We start from the raw sequence: 13,442 nt of genomic DNA, 5'->3' as shown, positions 1-13,442 counted from the left end.
TAGAAAATTGCAAATAAAAAGTTTAATTTCAGAAACTGAGTTCACCATTTATAAATACACTAAAACATAGTCAATGCAAATCCAGATTAATAATGGGTACTTTTTTTTTTTAACAAAACTTTTCTAAAAGGTCACAGGCAAATGAGTGACTTGTTTCATCCAGAATATTTAATTGGTTTGAAATAAGAAAATGAACCCTTTTCTAGATGTTGAAGCAAAAATTCTGAAGACAGATCATCGTTAAAAGAATGACAATTGACGCTTCATTCTGCTGTCCTTGGGATTCTAAAACACCCCAGTGATGGCTGAATCTTCCCTATTTTATATATAAAAAAAAATCTAGACACCTAAGGCTATTCTTACAACTGCAATAGAACGATCTCCTCCTTGTTAACGAGCCATCTCTTCTAAAAACGATTTTATACATAATTTGATCAAATTGGGGTCATGGGGTCAGTGCACAAATCTCAGAAGATAGCTTCCTGGTGTCGAGACAGCAGGTCCGAGGCTCGGGGCATCCACGGCAGGAGTGCTGTGGACAGGCCCCTAGCGCGGGCTCGACAGCAGGTGTCCAGGGCTCATGATCGAGGTCGACCAAATAAAACCTGAATGCAGAAGCACAGACCGGGAACGCTCCCTTTACCAAATCACTACAGAACCGACATTCCAGGACACGTCTACGTTTAGTTTCCTCTTCAAATGCCACACCTCTGTTGCAGTAAACAGTTATGTTCCAGAATATCCTCTGTACTTGACATACTTTAGAGCCTGCAGTTAAAAACTGCTCAGCCAGGATGGCTTGAACTCCACCTCCTATTTACAGATTTCATTAAACAGCCACAAAAGCTGTTCTGTTGAATTAAAGCAATTTTTAACTAAAATACAGTACCTGATTTGTGGTTTTTATATAATTGAATAAAAAGCCTACAGAATAAAATTGTTTACATCTCCTCTGACGTTCTAGTAAAACAAATTACTAACCCCCCACTTTAAAAAAACTTTACAGTTATGAATGAAATCCTAATCATCGTATTTCATCATCGGCAAGACAGGCCTTTCCTCGCGGGCCCGTGGGAAGCCCGCGGCGACGCCCGGCCTGCAGGACTGGGAGTAAGGCACACGTAGACATTACAGTGACGCTGGACGGGGAGGCTCGTGCCCGCCTCATCCCACACGGCCCCGCCTGGGGCGGACCACCGCCCCGGGACAGACAGCTGGTGCCTGATGAGCAACAACAGTTTTTGTCCGGTGGCTCCGTTGCGAGTTTCAATACTGAAAGTATATCAAGGGAAGATTCACTTTCAAAAAGATGAGCTTTTCAAAATGTTCCATCATGAGCCTGGACTGGCCCAAGCTACCGTTCTCCGTCGGTGTGTTGAACAGCCTTTCGGAAGGGACGATACTTGGGGGGCAGCCCAGGAACCTGACGGCCAGCGCGGACAGGCCCGGCCAGGCCGACTTCTTCAGGTTCCAGTAGGTGAGGGGGTCACAGGTGTGCTCGAGCACCTCCTCCTCCAGGTACGCCAGCACCATGTCCTCGGGCACCTTTGTCTTCTCCCTGGGGCCCTTCTTCGTCATCTTGGCCATGAGGGACCACAGGTTCTCCTCCCCGACCGCGCCTCGCGACGGGGAGCCCGCGTCACAGCCGTTGGAGACAGGCGCGTCCTCTGAGGTAGAATTCAGCACTTCCAGTTCCCTGATTAGATCCTGCTTGTACTGCTCCGCCTCCTCCTCCGAGAACAGGGAGGCCTTGTAGCGAGGGTCCAGCAACGTGGCGAAGATGTACCTCGGGTCGTGCAGGGTGGCGGCCAGCCGGCTCACCATGGCTTCCTTCAAGGACTTCAGCATGGTGTCGATGCCCATCGTCTCCTCAAAGAGCATCTCGATTTTCCGGTTGAGGATGTGGATCATGGGGATGACCTGGCTGAGCGTGGACACGTGGGTGCTCATCTCCCGGCTGGCGGCATCGAAGGGCTTCAGCGCGTGGCACACGGACTGCATGACTTCCCACTGGTCGCAGCTGATGAGCTCTCTGAAGTTGCACTCGATGGACATCTCGTTAATGGCCCGTTTCTGTTCAATGAGCCGCTCGAGCATGTGGAACGACGTGTTCCACTTGGACGGGACGTCCTGGATGAGGTGGTGCTGCGGCAGCTGGTACTCCTTCTGCAGCTCCGCTAGCTTTTCCTTCGCCCTGGGCGACCGGTGCACCCGCTCACAGATCTTCCGTGCGATGCTGAGGAGGTTCTGGACCATCCGCTGGCTCTTGATGGCCTCGCTGACAACGAGGTTGACCGTGTGGCTGAAGCACTGCACGCTGGCGCGCTCCCCCTCGCTCAGCGTCTTCCCGATGCTCGGGTTGTCGGTGACGGTGATCCCGATCTGGAGGCCGGTGGACGTCACCCAGGCCTCCCACCAGCACTCCAGCTGCTTCCTGATGCTGTTGCCGCTGTAGTCGCAGTCGACCTGAGACACGTCCAGCAGGGCTGAGCAGTGGTGGTCCTCACGGCACGGCCGGGCCGACGGCGCGAAGGTGACCCAGTGGGCGGTGAGCGTCAGGTACTCGCGGGTCTGGTTGCTCATCCATATCCCGGACGTGAAGTGGATCACGCCGCTCTCCGCCTCCTTCAGGTGCGACAGGACTATCTGTTTCACATTATTGTACATACCTGGGATGGCTGTCCTCGAGAAGTAGGAAGGCGAGGGCAGAGAGTACTGAGGTTTCAAGTATTCGAGCAGCCTGTTAAAGCCAACATTGTCTACAAAAGAATATGGCTGGAGGTCAAGTGCAATCATTTCTGCAATGAGACTCGTGATTTTTTTGGCAACTGGATGAGAGTCGTAAAACTTCTCGTTGGTGTCGTCGAAGGAGGAAGCTCCTGACAGCTGTGCGCTCAGGGGCCCCCGGAGGCTGGGCGAGGGGGCCCGCGCCGCCCTGGGCACGTCGGTCTTGAGCACGCCGCTGTGGAACCGCTGTAAATGGCGCAGCAGGCAGCTGGTGCCCAGGTTGGTGGGCTTCTTGCCCCTGCTGATCGTGCGGCCGCAGTGCAGGCACACGACCTTCGTGGGGTCTGCGGAGCAGGTGGAGAAGTGGTTCCACAGCTTGGAGGTCTTCTTGCTGTTAACGGGGAATAGAACCTGATTGTTTTTCGTGACCATGCTTGGCAAGTCAGTCAATTTGGAGGAGGAACTTTCCGCAGAAGCCAAGGTGGCGTACGGAGAGCTTGCCAGGCTGGCACCCGGAGAGCCCTTCTGGCCGCCCACGACCTCCGGGTGGCGCCTGCACAGATGCCGCATCAGACAGCTGGTGCCCACGTCGCCCCGCCTGCCCCGGCTGATGACGCAGGCGCAGTGTCTGCACACCGCCTTGAGGTTGTCCATGGGCGCCAACGAGAAATGTTGCCACACCTCCGACTTCAGCCTCTTCATGACCTTCTTATTCTGCTGGAACACAGCACCGCACTCCAGCAGACTGGTGCTCAAGCCGCCAGCCTGCGGCTTCTCGGGGGAGGCGGCCAGCGAGGCCTCGCCCACGTCGTCAGAGGACAGCGCCGACGCGTCTTCGGGCAGGGCGTCGCCGGCGTTCAAACGCACCTGCAGGTCCTCAGCCAGCCGCTCAGGGGAGGAGGACGCCGAGGGGGACTCCTGGACCAGCTTCCCGGGAGAGGACGACACGGAGCTCGGGTCCCCGTCGGGAGGCGGCAGGGCGGGCAGCAGGGTGGGGGGCGCGGCGTAAGGGGGCGGGATGCCTGTGCCCCCGCCGTTCTCCTGCAGCACGATGGAGCGGTGCGCCCGCCACATGTGCCTGATGAGGCAGCTGGTGCCCAGGTCCTTCCCGTTCTTGCCTCGGCTGAACTCGTTCATGCAGTGGATGCACACGGCCTTGGAGTTATCCAGGGGCGACAGGTAGAAGTGCTTCCACACGGCGGACCGCCTCCTGGACCCGGACGTGCCCTTCGGGAGCGGGGGGTTCTTCTCCGCCCCGTTCTCCGCACTCTCCTCACAGGGCAGGGTGGGGAGGGGCGGCGGCCCCCCCAGGGCCTCCTCCCTGCCGTACTTGTCAGAGGCCGACGCGTCGGAGGGGACTTCTTCAGAGGACACCACAGACACCGACTCCTCCGTCATGTCATCGGGGGACGGGACCTTGGACGCCAGCTTAGGGGCAAGCTTGAGGGGTGAGAGCACGGCACCCAAGTCCCCGGAGTCGGCGGGCTGTGGTGGCAGCCTCAGTGGAGGGGGCGAGAGGGAGGGCAGGGCCGGCACACTGCCGTTCTCCTGGATGAGCACTGTGGGATGCGCCCTCCTCACGTGCCTCATGAGGCAGCTGGTGCTCAAATCCTTCTCGTTCTTCCCTCGGCTGAACTCCTTCATGCAGTACGTGCAGATGGCTTTAGTGCTGTCCCGGGGGGAGATGAAGAAATGCTTCCAGGCCGGAGACTTCTTTCTGGAGCTCACGCCGCGGCCCGACAGGAGGCTCTGTGTCACGGCCTCCATGGCCACGTCGTACAGCGTGCTGCTGTACTGGGAGAACAGAGACCCGTACTCCTCCTCCTGGCCGCCGGGGAGGCGCTTCCCGGGGGGCTCGCAGCTCCGGCCCGCCTCCCTGGCCTCTGCCCGCTCCCCACCACCCTCCGCCCGGTGCCTGTCCTGCTCGCCCTTAAACTCCACTCCTTCCAAACTGTGATTAGGGATTTGAACAACATCTTCGTCTTCTATTTTAAAATTTAATTTATCAGAAACAAATTCACCATCCCTTTTGGGATGAGTTTCCTGGTTATTCTCCATGACTGACCATAACTACTCTGGCTGCTTCGTCATGTTCTCAGGTGGGTAAAAACCTGATCCAAAGGCTCATTTGTGCCCCCAAATGTACGTTATCTTCAGCTTTTAAAAAATAATTCCATCTTTCAAGATGCGTGTGACTGTGGCTGATCATAAACCTGACTGAAGAAGAGGGCATGTGGAGAGCATGCCACCTCATCTCAGGGTGTGGAGCACCACCTGCCAGGAGCCCCGCCACGACCTGCTTCTGGGCGCAGACACGAACTGACGCAGCGGAGACCAGAGCCTTGTCCTGGAAACCGGACCGCCGTCATCTTGATAGCAGGATGACCCTTTTGCATCATCTATAAAAGAAGACGGACTCGAGGTTAGCACTGACCTAAATCGTACGTTTCAAATCCATCCCGACGTGGGTACATCAGCCTCAATAGCACAGGAAAAGTCCCATAACGGTAAGTCAAAATCGAAAACACTTGTTCCTTGACGTTTCACAATCCACTTATACAAGGAAAATACCCTAAAACTACAAAATAAGCAAAAAATAAGGACACGAGTTTAAGTTCCAAGGGCCTATCCGTAAAGGATTGGGGAAACAGGCTGGCTGGGCCCCTTGGGGTAGAGCCCCCGAGAGCAGCTCTCCTCACCCTTTGCGGTAAGAACATATACATCAAGTGGGGATGAAACCCAGCCGACCTGTGAGATAATCAATTCACAGACCGAACGCTGAACGCTACAAAGAAAAGGGCAACTCCCAGCACGTAAGAGGGAGTCCGTGAGAGCCGAGGCGCGTCAGGCCAGGTCCCGTCTGTCCACTCCCCGGGCACCACAGCGCTGCAGCGGCGCCGTGAACCAGGACACGGCAGCCAACGCGCGGGGTCGGTCTGCAGCGCCTCGAGGGCAGGTGCGTGAGCAGGAGGCGGGCAGCACACAGGGATGGAGCGGACGCGGACGCGGGAGGGACGACAGGAGGCCGCCCGGGTGGAGGGAGCGGCTCATGGGAGAGCTAATAAGGCAGCAACAAGAGGCCGTTCCTGGCCCAGCAGCAGAGATACCAGGAAGAGTGCGCTTATATACGACAGGAGAGTCTAGAAAACCTACAATAAGCTTATGTTTTTTTCCCTACACCAACCAGGGGTTTACTAGAAATACAATCAGCACAGAAAAACTTAAAACTAATCATAAACCAAAACCAGAATGCCAAGTGGGAGGACGAAAGGCAGATTCCTGACCCTCTGGCTCAGCCAGCCCCCAAATAAAAACCAACAAGGGGGAGAAATCAAGAAAAGGAGAAGCAAAGGATCTGTGGGAGGAGAGGGGTTGTGTGCCATACAGAATGGCCACAGAGGCCACGGGTCAGGGAGGACCAGGTCCCTTCACCACGACTTAGCCAAAGCTGAGCTGCCCAGGGCGCTGGGGCCCTGTCTGGCTGGGAGGTTGTGCCCGGCCGAGGGCAGTGCCCATTCGCCTGTCCCGTGGGGTAGATGGGGCCTGCTGGGCTGGGGTCTAGACGGGCTCTGCGTGCACGTTAAAGTGCCCGCGGAGGGGATGGGACGGGCCGGGTCACTGCCTGCCCCAGGAGGCCGGCCTCAGCCCCAGCAGCCCCAGGAGGCCGGCTCCAGACTCAGGCTGGGCCGCCAGCATCTGTGCAGACAGGCATCCTCGGCCGCCTCATGCCCATCCTGCCCACCCGGGGCCAGCACAGCCCGGACGAGGCTGCTGAGGGGTGCTGGGTGCCCGGAAATGACCACCTGAGGCCAGAAGTGGGGCCAGCCAGCGGGGCCGGGGCCAAAACACGCGGTGAGGAACGCTGCATCTACAGGCGCAGCGGCTGCAGCCCCGAGGGGCTCTAGCTCATCCGTGGCCGGGCCATAGGCTGCCTGGGGCTGCCGGCCCCACAGCGAGGGACCCTCTGCCTTGGGTCTAAGCTGCTCCCTGCAGAGATGCCTGCCCTTCCGCCAGGGCCTCTGTGGCCATGTGGATGGCCCACGCCGGGGGCACTGGGGTTGGCAGGATGGGAGCGGTGAGAACCGCTGCGTCTCTAGCCCGCCCCAGCCGGCCCCACGCGCCCTGCCTGTGCCCCTGCCCCTGCCCCGTGCCCAGCCACGCCTCCTCCCCTGGACGCACCCTCTCGCGTGGCAGCTCCCACTGCCACCTGGCTGAATGGTGGCTGTGCCGTGCCCTGCTATGCAAACCGAGGCTGACCACGGCAGCGCCCACAGCGGCCCCACCAACCAGGTGAGCCGTCACCCAGTGCCAGGAGCCACAGCGGCGAGGCCAGCCCAGAATGTGTTCCAAAGCAGCACGCTTCTGAGAGCAAAGGGAAGCAAGACTGACAATAATGCTGAGATGACAGGCTCACCTGGAGCCTGCTGGGCAAAGCAGGATGTGCGGTCACCCTAAAAACGTGTGTGCACTTTCCAAAACAGCTAGCTCCCGCCAGAAGCAAATGCAGGTTTTCCAGAAAGCATCCCAGATCACGAATTCCACAAAGTTCGGCCAAATACTCAGAATAAAAAATTAGCTTCTAAATAAAGTATCAGTAAGCATAAAGGAAGCAGGCCACCAGGAGTGAGAACCAGGAGAGGCACCAGATTTAGAACAACAAAGACTCACTGGCATCAACACAGAGCACAGAGTAATTATGCGTAACTGTATTTCTAAAACAGAATGTGTGATTACATAGTTCATAAGTACAATTACGTGTATAATTTAAAAAAAATATATAGAAAACAAAGAAAAGTGAGCAAAAAATAAGACACTATAAAAATGAGAAGCCGGATTTGGAAAAGACTTTTTAAAAAGTAGAATTGTAAGTATATACAAACCAAAACCACAATGAGACACTCACCAGGATGGCTGGACTCGAAAAGATGGACAATAGCAAGTGTTGACAAGGATGTGGGAAAACGGTGCCCCGTGCACTGCTGGTGGGGGTCTAGGACTCTGGGGCCCCTTCAAAAGACCACTCTGGCAGCTTCCCAAACGTACACGAAGTCCCCATATGACCCAGCAATCCCACACAGATACCAAGGAGAAATGAAAATGTGTGCTCACTCAAAAACCTGTACGTGAATGGCATCAGACAGAGAGTGGAAGCAACCCAGATATAATCCATGAGTGGATAAAAAAATGTCACGCATCCCTACAACAGCAAGACTGTGCTCGCCACGACACGAACCTTGACGTCACCGAGCTAAGAGAAGCCAGACACAAAGATAGCACACTGTGGGACTGAGTTCACCTGCAGTGTTCACAGAGAGGCGGACCCCCAGAGACAGAGCAGTGAGGGGAGCCCAGGGGCTGGGGGAGCATGACAGGAATGACCGCTGATGGGCTGGGGGCTTCCTTCCCTTTGGAGTGATTAAAAATTCTGGAATCAGACAGTTGTGACCTTATATGAGTATACTTAAAAAAGGTTTATTTTATGATGTGTGAATGACATCTCAATAAAAAGAAATTATATAAATTTAGCATTAAAATCAAAATAAGGGAAACATGTGATTCAAACCAGCTGAAGAAACAAACACTAGACTGAAGATGGATGCAAACAAAGGTGGCAGCACGGAAGCAGAAGCAGATGGAGACACAGAGCGCAGGGCTGGTGGCTCGGGGAACCAGGTGGAGGGCGGGCGGTGTCAGAGGGCTCCCAACAGAGTCCCCAGAACTAAGGGCAGATGTGAATGTACACAGAAGCATAAAGTACTGCAGACAAAGTGAGGGGATGACCTGAGTTTGGATCCAAACAGATGCACTAATGAAACTGCAGAACAAAGAGGGTGGGGGAGAGTGCTCACAAGCATACACTTGTCAGGATCCAAATACAAAAATAAATTAAAAAAATTACAAAGACAGTTGGAGAAATGTGAACACTAAGTGCATGTCTGAATCTACTAACAAAGGATTTATTTGGAGGGTGAAATGGTATTATGATTAAGTTTTATGTTCAGGTACCTACAGATGAAATGATATGCTGTTTGGGTTTTGCTTCAAAATAATCCAGTTTGGGGTGGGGGCGGACAGAAGGTACAGATGAAGCAGGACTGTCCAGGTGTGGATGATCACAGAACAGGCACATGGCGGCCATCACTGGATGCAGTTTACAGTTCTCTCTACTTGTGGGTAAGCTTGAATTTTCCATAATGAAAAAGATTTTAAAATTATAGCCAATGACCCTCATAAAAATAAAAGAAGATTCCTTTTAAAACATTAGCAAATTAGATTCAGTAATAAAAACTATAATACACCAGGACCAAACAGGGCTAATCCAAGACTGCACAGTTCATTTAACATCTGAAAATAAGTCAATGTAATTCACCACAGTAAGAGAATAAAAACCATACAATCATTTCAACAGTGCAGGAAAAACATCTGATATAATTTAACACCCATTCATGATAAAAATTCTCAGCAAAAGAAAACTTTGTTAACCTGATAAAGGATACATAAGAACAGCCTACAGTCAGTATCACTCATGCTTCATTACAAAGACTGAAGACAGTCCTCCTAAGATCAAAAGTCTGTCCCGTCACTTCCAGTCAGCTGCATGCTGGAGTAGGAGCAAGAAGCAGGGGGTCCGACACAAGACACAGGACACACATAAACTGAAAACACAGATGCGAGACTGTCTTCACTCATGTTGGATGTGTGGGGTAAAATCCTAAGGAATCTACAAAAACTACTAAAAATAATAAGTGAATTTAGAAAAATCACAAGATACAAGATTAATTTAAAAAAGCAACTGAGGCACCCGGGTGGCTCAGTCAGTTAAGTGTCTTCGGCTCAGGTCATTATCCTGGGGTCCTGGGATCGAGCCCCACGTCGGGCTCCCCGCTCAGTGGGGAGCCTGCTTCTCCCTCTCCCTTGCCCCCTCTGCTCTCTCTCCCAAATAAAATATTAAAAAAATAATAAAAAACAATTATTTTTGTATATACAATAATTGAAAAACGAAAATTTTTAAAATTCTGTATTTAACATAAAATATAAAATACAAAATAGAAAACAGAGATACCTTTAAAAAATATGTCCAAGACCCGTACGCTGAAAACGGAAACACTGCTAAAGAGATGGAGTTCTTGATTTGGAAAATCCAATATTGGTAAGATATCAGTACTTCCTGAATTGAATTGATCTACAAATTCAATGCAATTCTAATCAAAATCCCAAAATGCTCTTTTTGCCATAGCTGATAAGCAGAGTTGAAAATCTGTACGGAAATACAAAGAACCAGGAATAAATAAAATTACAGTTTACCCTTGAACGACACAAGGAAGTTAGGGTGCTGACCCCCATGTACTTGAAAATCTACATTTAACTGCTGACTCCCCCAAAACTTAACTACTGTTGACTGGAAAATGCAGCAGATCTTGAACAACACGGGTGTGAACTACACGAGTCTACTTATACACAGAATTTTCCCCCCACCGCTAACTACAGGGCAGCACTGTAAGTGTATTTTCTCTTCCTTAGGGTTTTCTTTTTTTTTTTTAAAGATTTTATTTATTTATTTGACAGAGAGAGGCACAGCAAGAGAGGGAACACAAGCAGGGGGCGTGGGAGAGGGAGAAGCAGGCTTCCCGAGGAGCAGGGAGCCCGATGCGGGACTCGATCCCAGGACCCTGGGATCATGACCTGAGCCAAAGGCAGATGCTTAACGACTGAGCCACCCAGGCGCCCCCCTTAGGGTTTTCTTAATAACATTTTCTTTTCTGTAGCTCACTTTATTGTAAAAATACAGTATATAATAAATGTAACACATAAAGCGGATTGACACATATTTTATAGTTACACAGATTTTTTTAAAAAAGCACAGTTGGAGGACTTACAGTGACTTCTGCTTCTGGCCATGATGGAGTGATGGGGGTGGGCTCACCTTCTCACATCAGACAACTAGTATCCCAGATAAAACATATGGAACAACGTTTTCCAGACCCCAGACAAAAGAACAGGAAGCATGGGGCAGTGATCCAGGACACGGAAAATGAGTGAGGTGGGCCCTGCGGCCGACAGGCTTGTCACCTCGAGCACAGGCTACCGTCCTGGGAGCAGGAACGTACACAGACCTGGTGCCCCCACTGGGCAGGTCTGGCTAGAATCAGAATCTATAGGACAGAGTACTGGAGAAGAAGAAGCTCCACGGAGCCCAAGAGATCTGTACAGGGTTCCCTTACTGTCTGTGGCTGATGGATCAGGTAAGTTTAAGGAAAAAGCTGATGGAAGAATTACCAGGGCTCGGAGGGCCGGGACTGGCTTGTGTTCCCAAGAGGAAACAGCAAGGAGAATCCTCAGAAGGGCACAAACTCAGCAGGAGGCAGAGAATAAAGGCAGCTCAGGAACCACCCTCACAAAGTCTCAGCACAAGCCCCAAGAGGGGGAAACTGAAACTAATTTAATCACATCCCAAAACAAGTCTCAACAGTGCTTACAGGAAGTAACAACACCCTGCACCCAATAAAGTGAAATTTGAGATGGCTGACATCAAACATAAATTACCAGACACACAAAAAAGCAGGAAAACGTGACCCCGAACCAGGAGAAGACCATTAATAGACATAGACCCAGCTACGACACAGACGATAACATTAGGAGACAAGAACATTAAAACAGGCATTACGAACACAATGGTATAATTTGAGGAGGTAAATGAAATGATAAACATGATAAGCAGGACAAACTATAAAAAAAACCTAGGGGCGCCTGGCTGGCTCAGTCTGCCTTCGGCTCTGGTCATGATCCTGGGTTCTGGGATTGAGCCCCACATTGAGCTCCCTGCTTAGCGGGGAGTCTGCTTCTCCCTCTCCCACTCCCCCTGCTTGTGTTCCCTCTCTCGCTGTCTCTCTGTCAAATAAATAAATAAGATCTTTAAAAAAAAAAAGATCTGAATGAAATTTCTAGAGATGTAAATACAGTATTTGAAACCAAAAATATACTGGATGGGGTTGACAGCAGTTTAAACACAACAAAAGATCAATAATTATGAAGACATAGCAGCAGAAATAAAACAAGAGGAAACATGGGGCGCCTGGGTGGCTCAGTCGTTAAGCGTCTGCCTTCAGCTCAGGTCATGATCCCAGGGTCCTGGGATCGAGTCCCACATCGGGCTCCCTGCTCTGCGGGAAGCCTGCTTCTCCCTCTCCCACTCCCCCTGCTTGTGTTCCTGCTCTTGCTATGTCTCTCTCTGTCAAAAAAAATAAATAAAATCTTAAAAAAAAAAAAAAGAGGAAACAGCAAGGAAAAAAACTGAAAAATTTAAAACTTACGCATCAAATGACACTATTGGGTGAAAAGACAAGATGTAGAATGAGAGAAAATATTTGCAAATCATATATCTGATAAGGGGTTAATATCCAGGATAAACAGTTCTACAACTGAACAACTACCCAACTCACAGATGGACAAAGGCCTGGAACAGATACACAAATGGTCAAAAAGCACATGGAAAAGGCTTGACGTCATTAATCATTATAGAAGTGTGAACCAGAAGTACAAAGAGAGATCACTTCATCCCCACTAGGATGGCTAGTATTAAAAAGTCACAGTAAGAAAGGGAAAAAGTATTAAGATGTGCAAACACTGAAGGTGTGTTCCTAACAGCCTGACGATGCTGAGCATCTTAGGTGCCTATCTGCCGTTCGCAGCTCTTTGTGAAATATTTTCCTGTGCTCCTGCTTGGCCGGGCAGTTCTTTTTTTTTTTTTTCCCCCTAAGATTTTATTTATTTATTTGATAGAGAGAGAGACAGTGAGAGCAGGAACACAAGCAGGGGGAGTGGGAGAGGGAGAAGCAGGCTTCCCGCGGAGCAGGGAGCCCAATGTGGGGCTCGATCCCAGGACCCTGGGATCATGACCTGAGCCGAAGGCAGACACTTGATGACTGAGCCACCCAGGCGCCCCTGGGCAGTTCTTAATACTGAGTTCTGAGAGCTCTCCACATATCTGGAAACAAGGCCTCTATCACATATGTGATTTGCAAATATTTTCCCCCAGTCTTAAGCTTGTCTTTCTCTTAGCAGTGTATTTTGAAAAGCATAAGCTTTTAATTTTAATGAAGTTCAATTTACCAATTTGGTTTTTTATGGATTATACTTTTCGGGTTATGCTAAGAAATCTTTGCCTAACCCAAGTCACAGAGATTTTCTCCTGTGTTTTCTCTTCTAGAAGTTTTACCACTTTATGTTATATATTTAGATCTTTGAAATACTTAAATTCATTGTTTTGCATATGAATATCTAACTGTTCTAACACCATTTGCTGAAAAGACTATCCTTTTCAACAAAGGATAAATGCCTTTGTACCTCTTGAAAATTAGCTGTATGCAGACATACATACATGGTTCATGTCCACACCAAGGTTTGTACACAGCGTTGACAGCAGCTGTTTACCTGGATATAAATGTGTGTGTGTGTAGATATTTATTTATCAAACTGTGTACTTTAAACATGTGCTATTTACTGAATGTCAATTAATCCCGGTGTGGATAATATGAGAAACACGCGTGTTGGGTCTCTGCCCCCGGGTCCTGGCATGGAGCTCCTGAAACCCTGTTAACCTCCTGGGAGCCTGGAGTGTCTTCTGTTCTGATGAGGCGACTCTGGGTGGGCTCCTGGGCGGGGACAGGTCACCAGAGAGACCGAGCTATGATCCCAAGCAGGCATTTTCACCCCTG

The 13,442-nt window shown here is 50.7% G+C and overlaps 1 protein-coding gene across 4 annotated transcripts in view; it reads right to left on the bottom strand.

Moving 5' to 3' along the window:
- Nucleotides 1–13,442, bottom strand: part of ZBED4 (zinc finger BED-type containing 4) — a 35,462-nt gene continuing 22,020 nt past the window's right edge. For 3 of the 4 annotated variants that reach the window (XM_081822685.1, XM_081822684.1, XM_081822683.1), the window contains one exon: nt 1–5,126. In XM_081822685.1, coding sequence (XP_081678811.1) covers nt 1,267–4,785 — 3,519 coding nt within the window. In that variant the 5' untranslated portion in view covers nt 4,786–5,126 and the 3' untranslated portion in view covers nt 1–1,266. Of the gene's footprint in view, nt 5,127–8,737; nt 9,438–13,442 lie in introns of those variants that run through there. The other variant, XM_081822687.1, reaches the window with a different exon arrangement.

The sequence above is a fragment of the Leptonychotes weddellii genome, chromosome 5, assembly GCF_054177405.1.
Source record: "Leptonychotes weddellii isolate Sample4059 chromosome 5, ASM5417740v2, whole genome shotgun sequence".
Taxonomy (NCBI): domain Eukaryota; kingdom Metazoa; phylum Chordata; class Mammalia; order Carnivora; family Phocidae; genus Leptonychotes; species Leptonychotes weddellii.
Note: the sequence above shows the minus strand (reverse complement) of the source record. Positions and strands in the feature narration are given on the sequence as shown.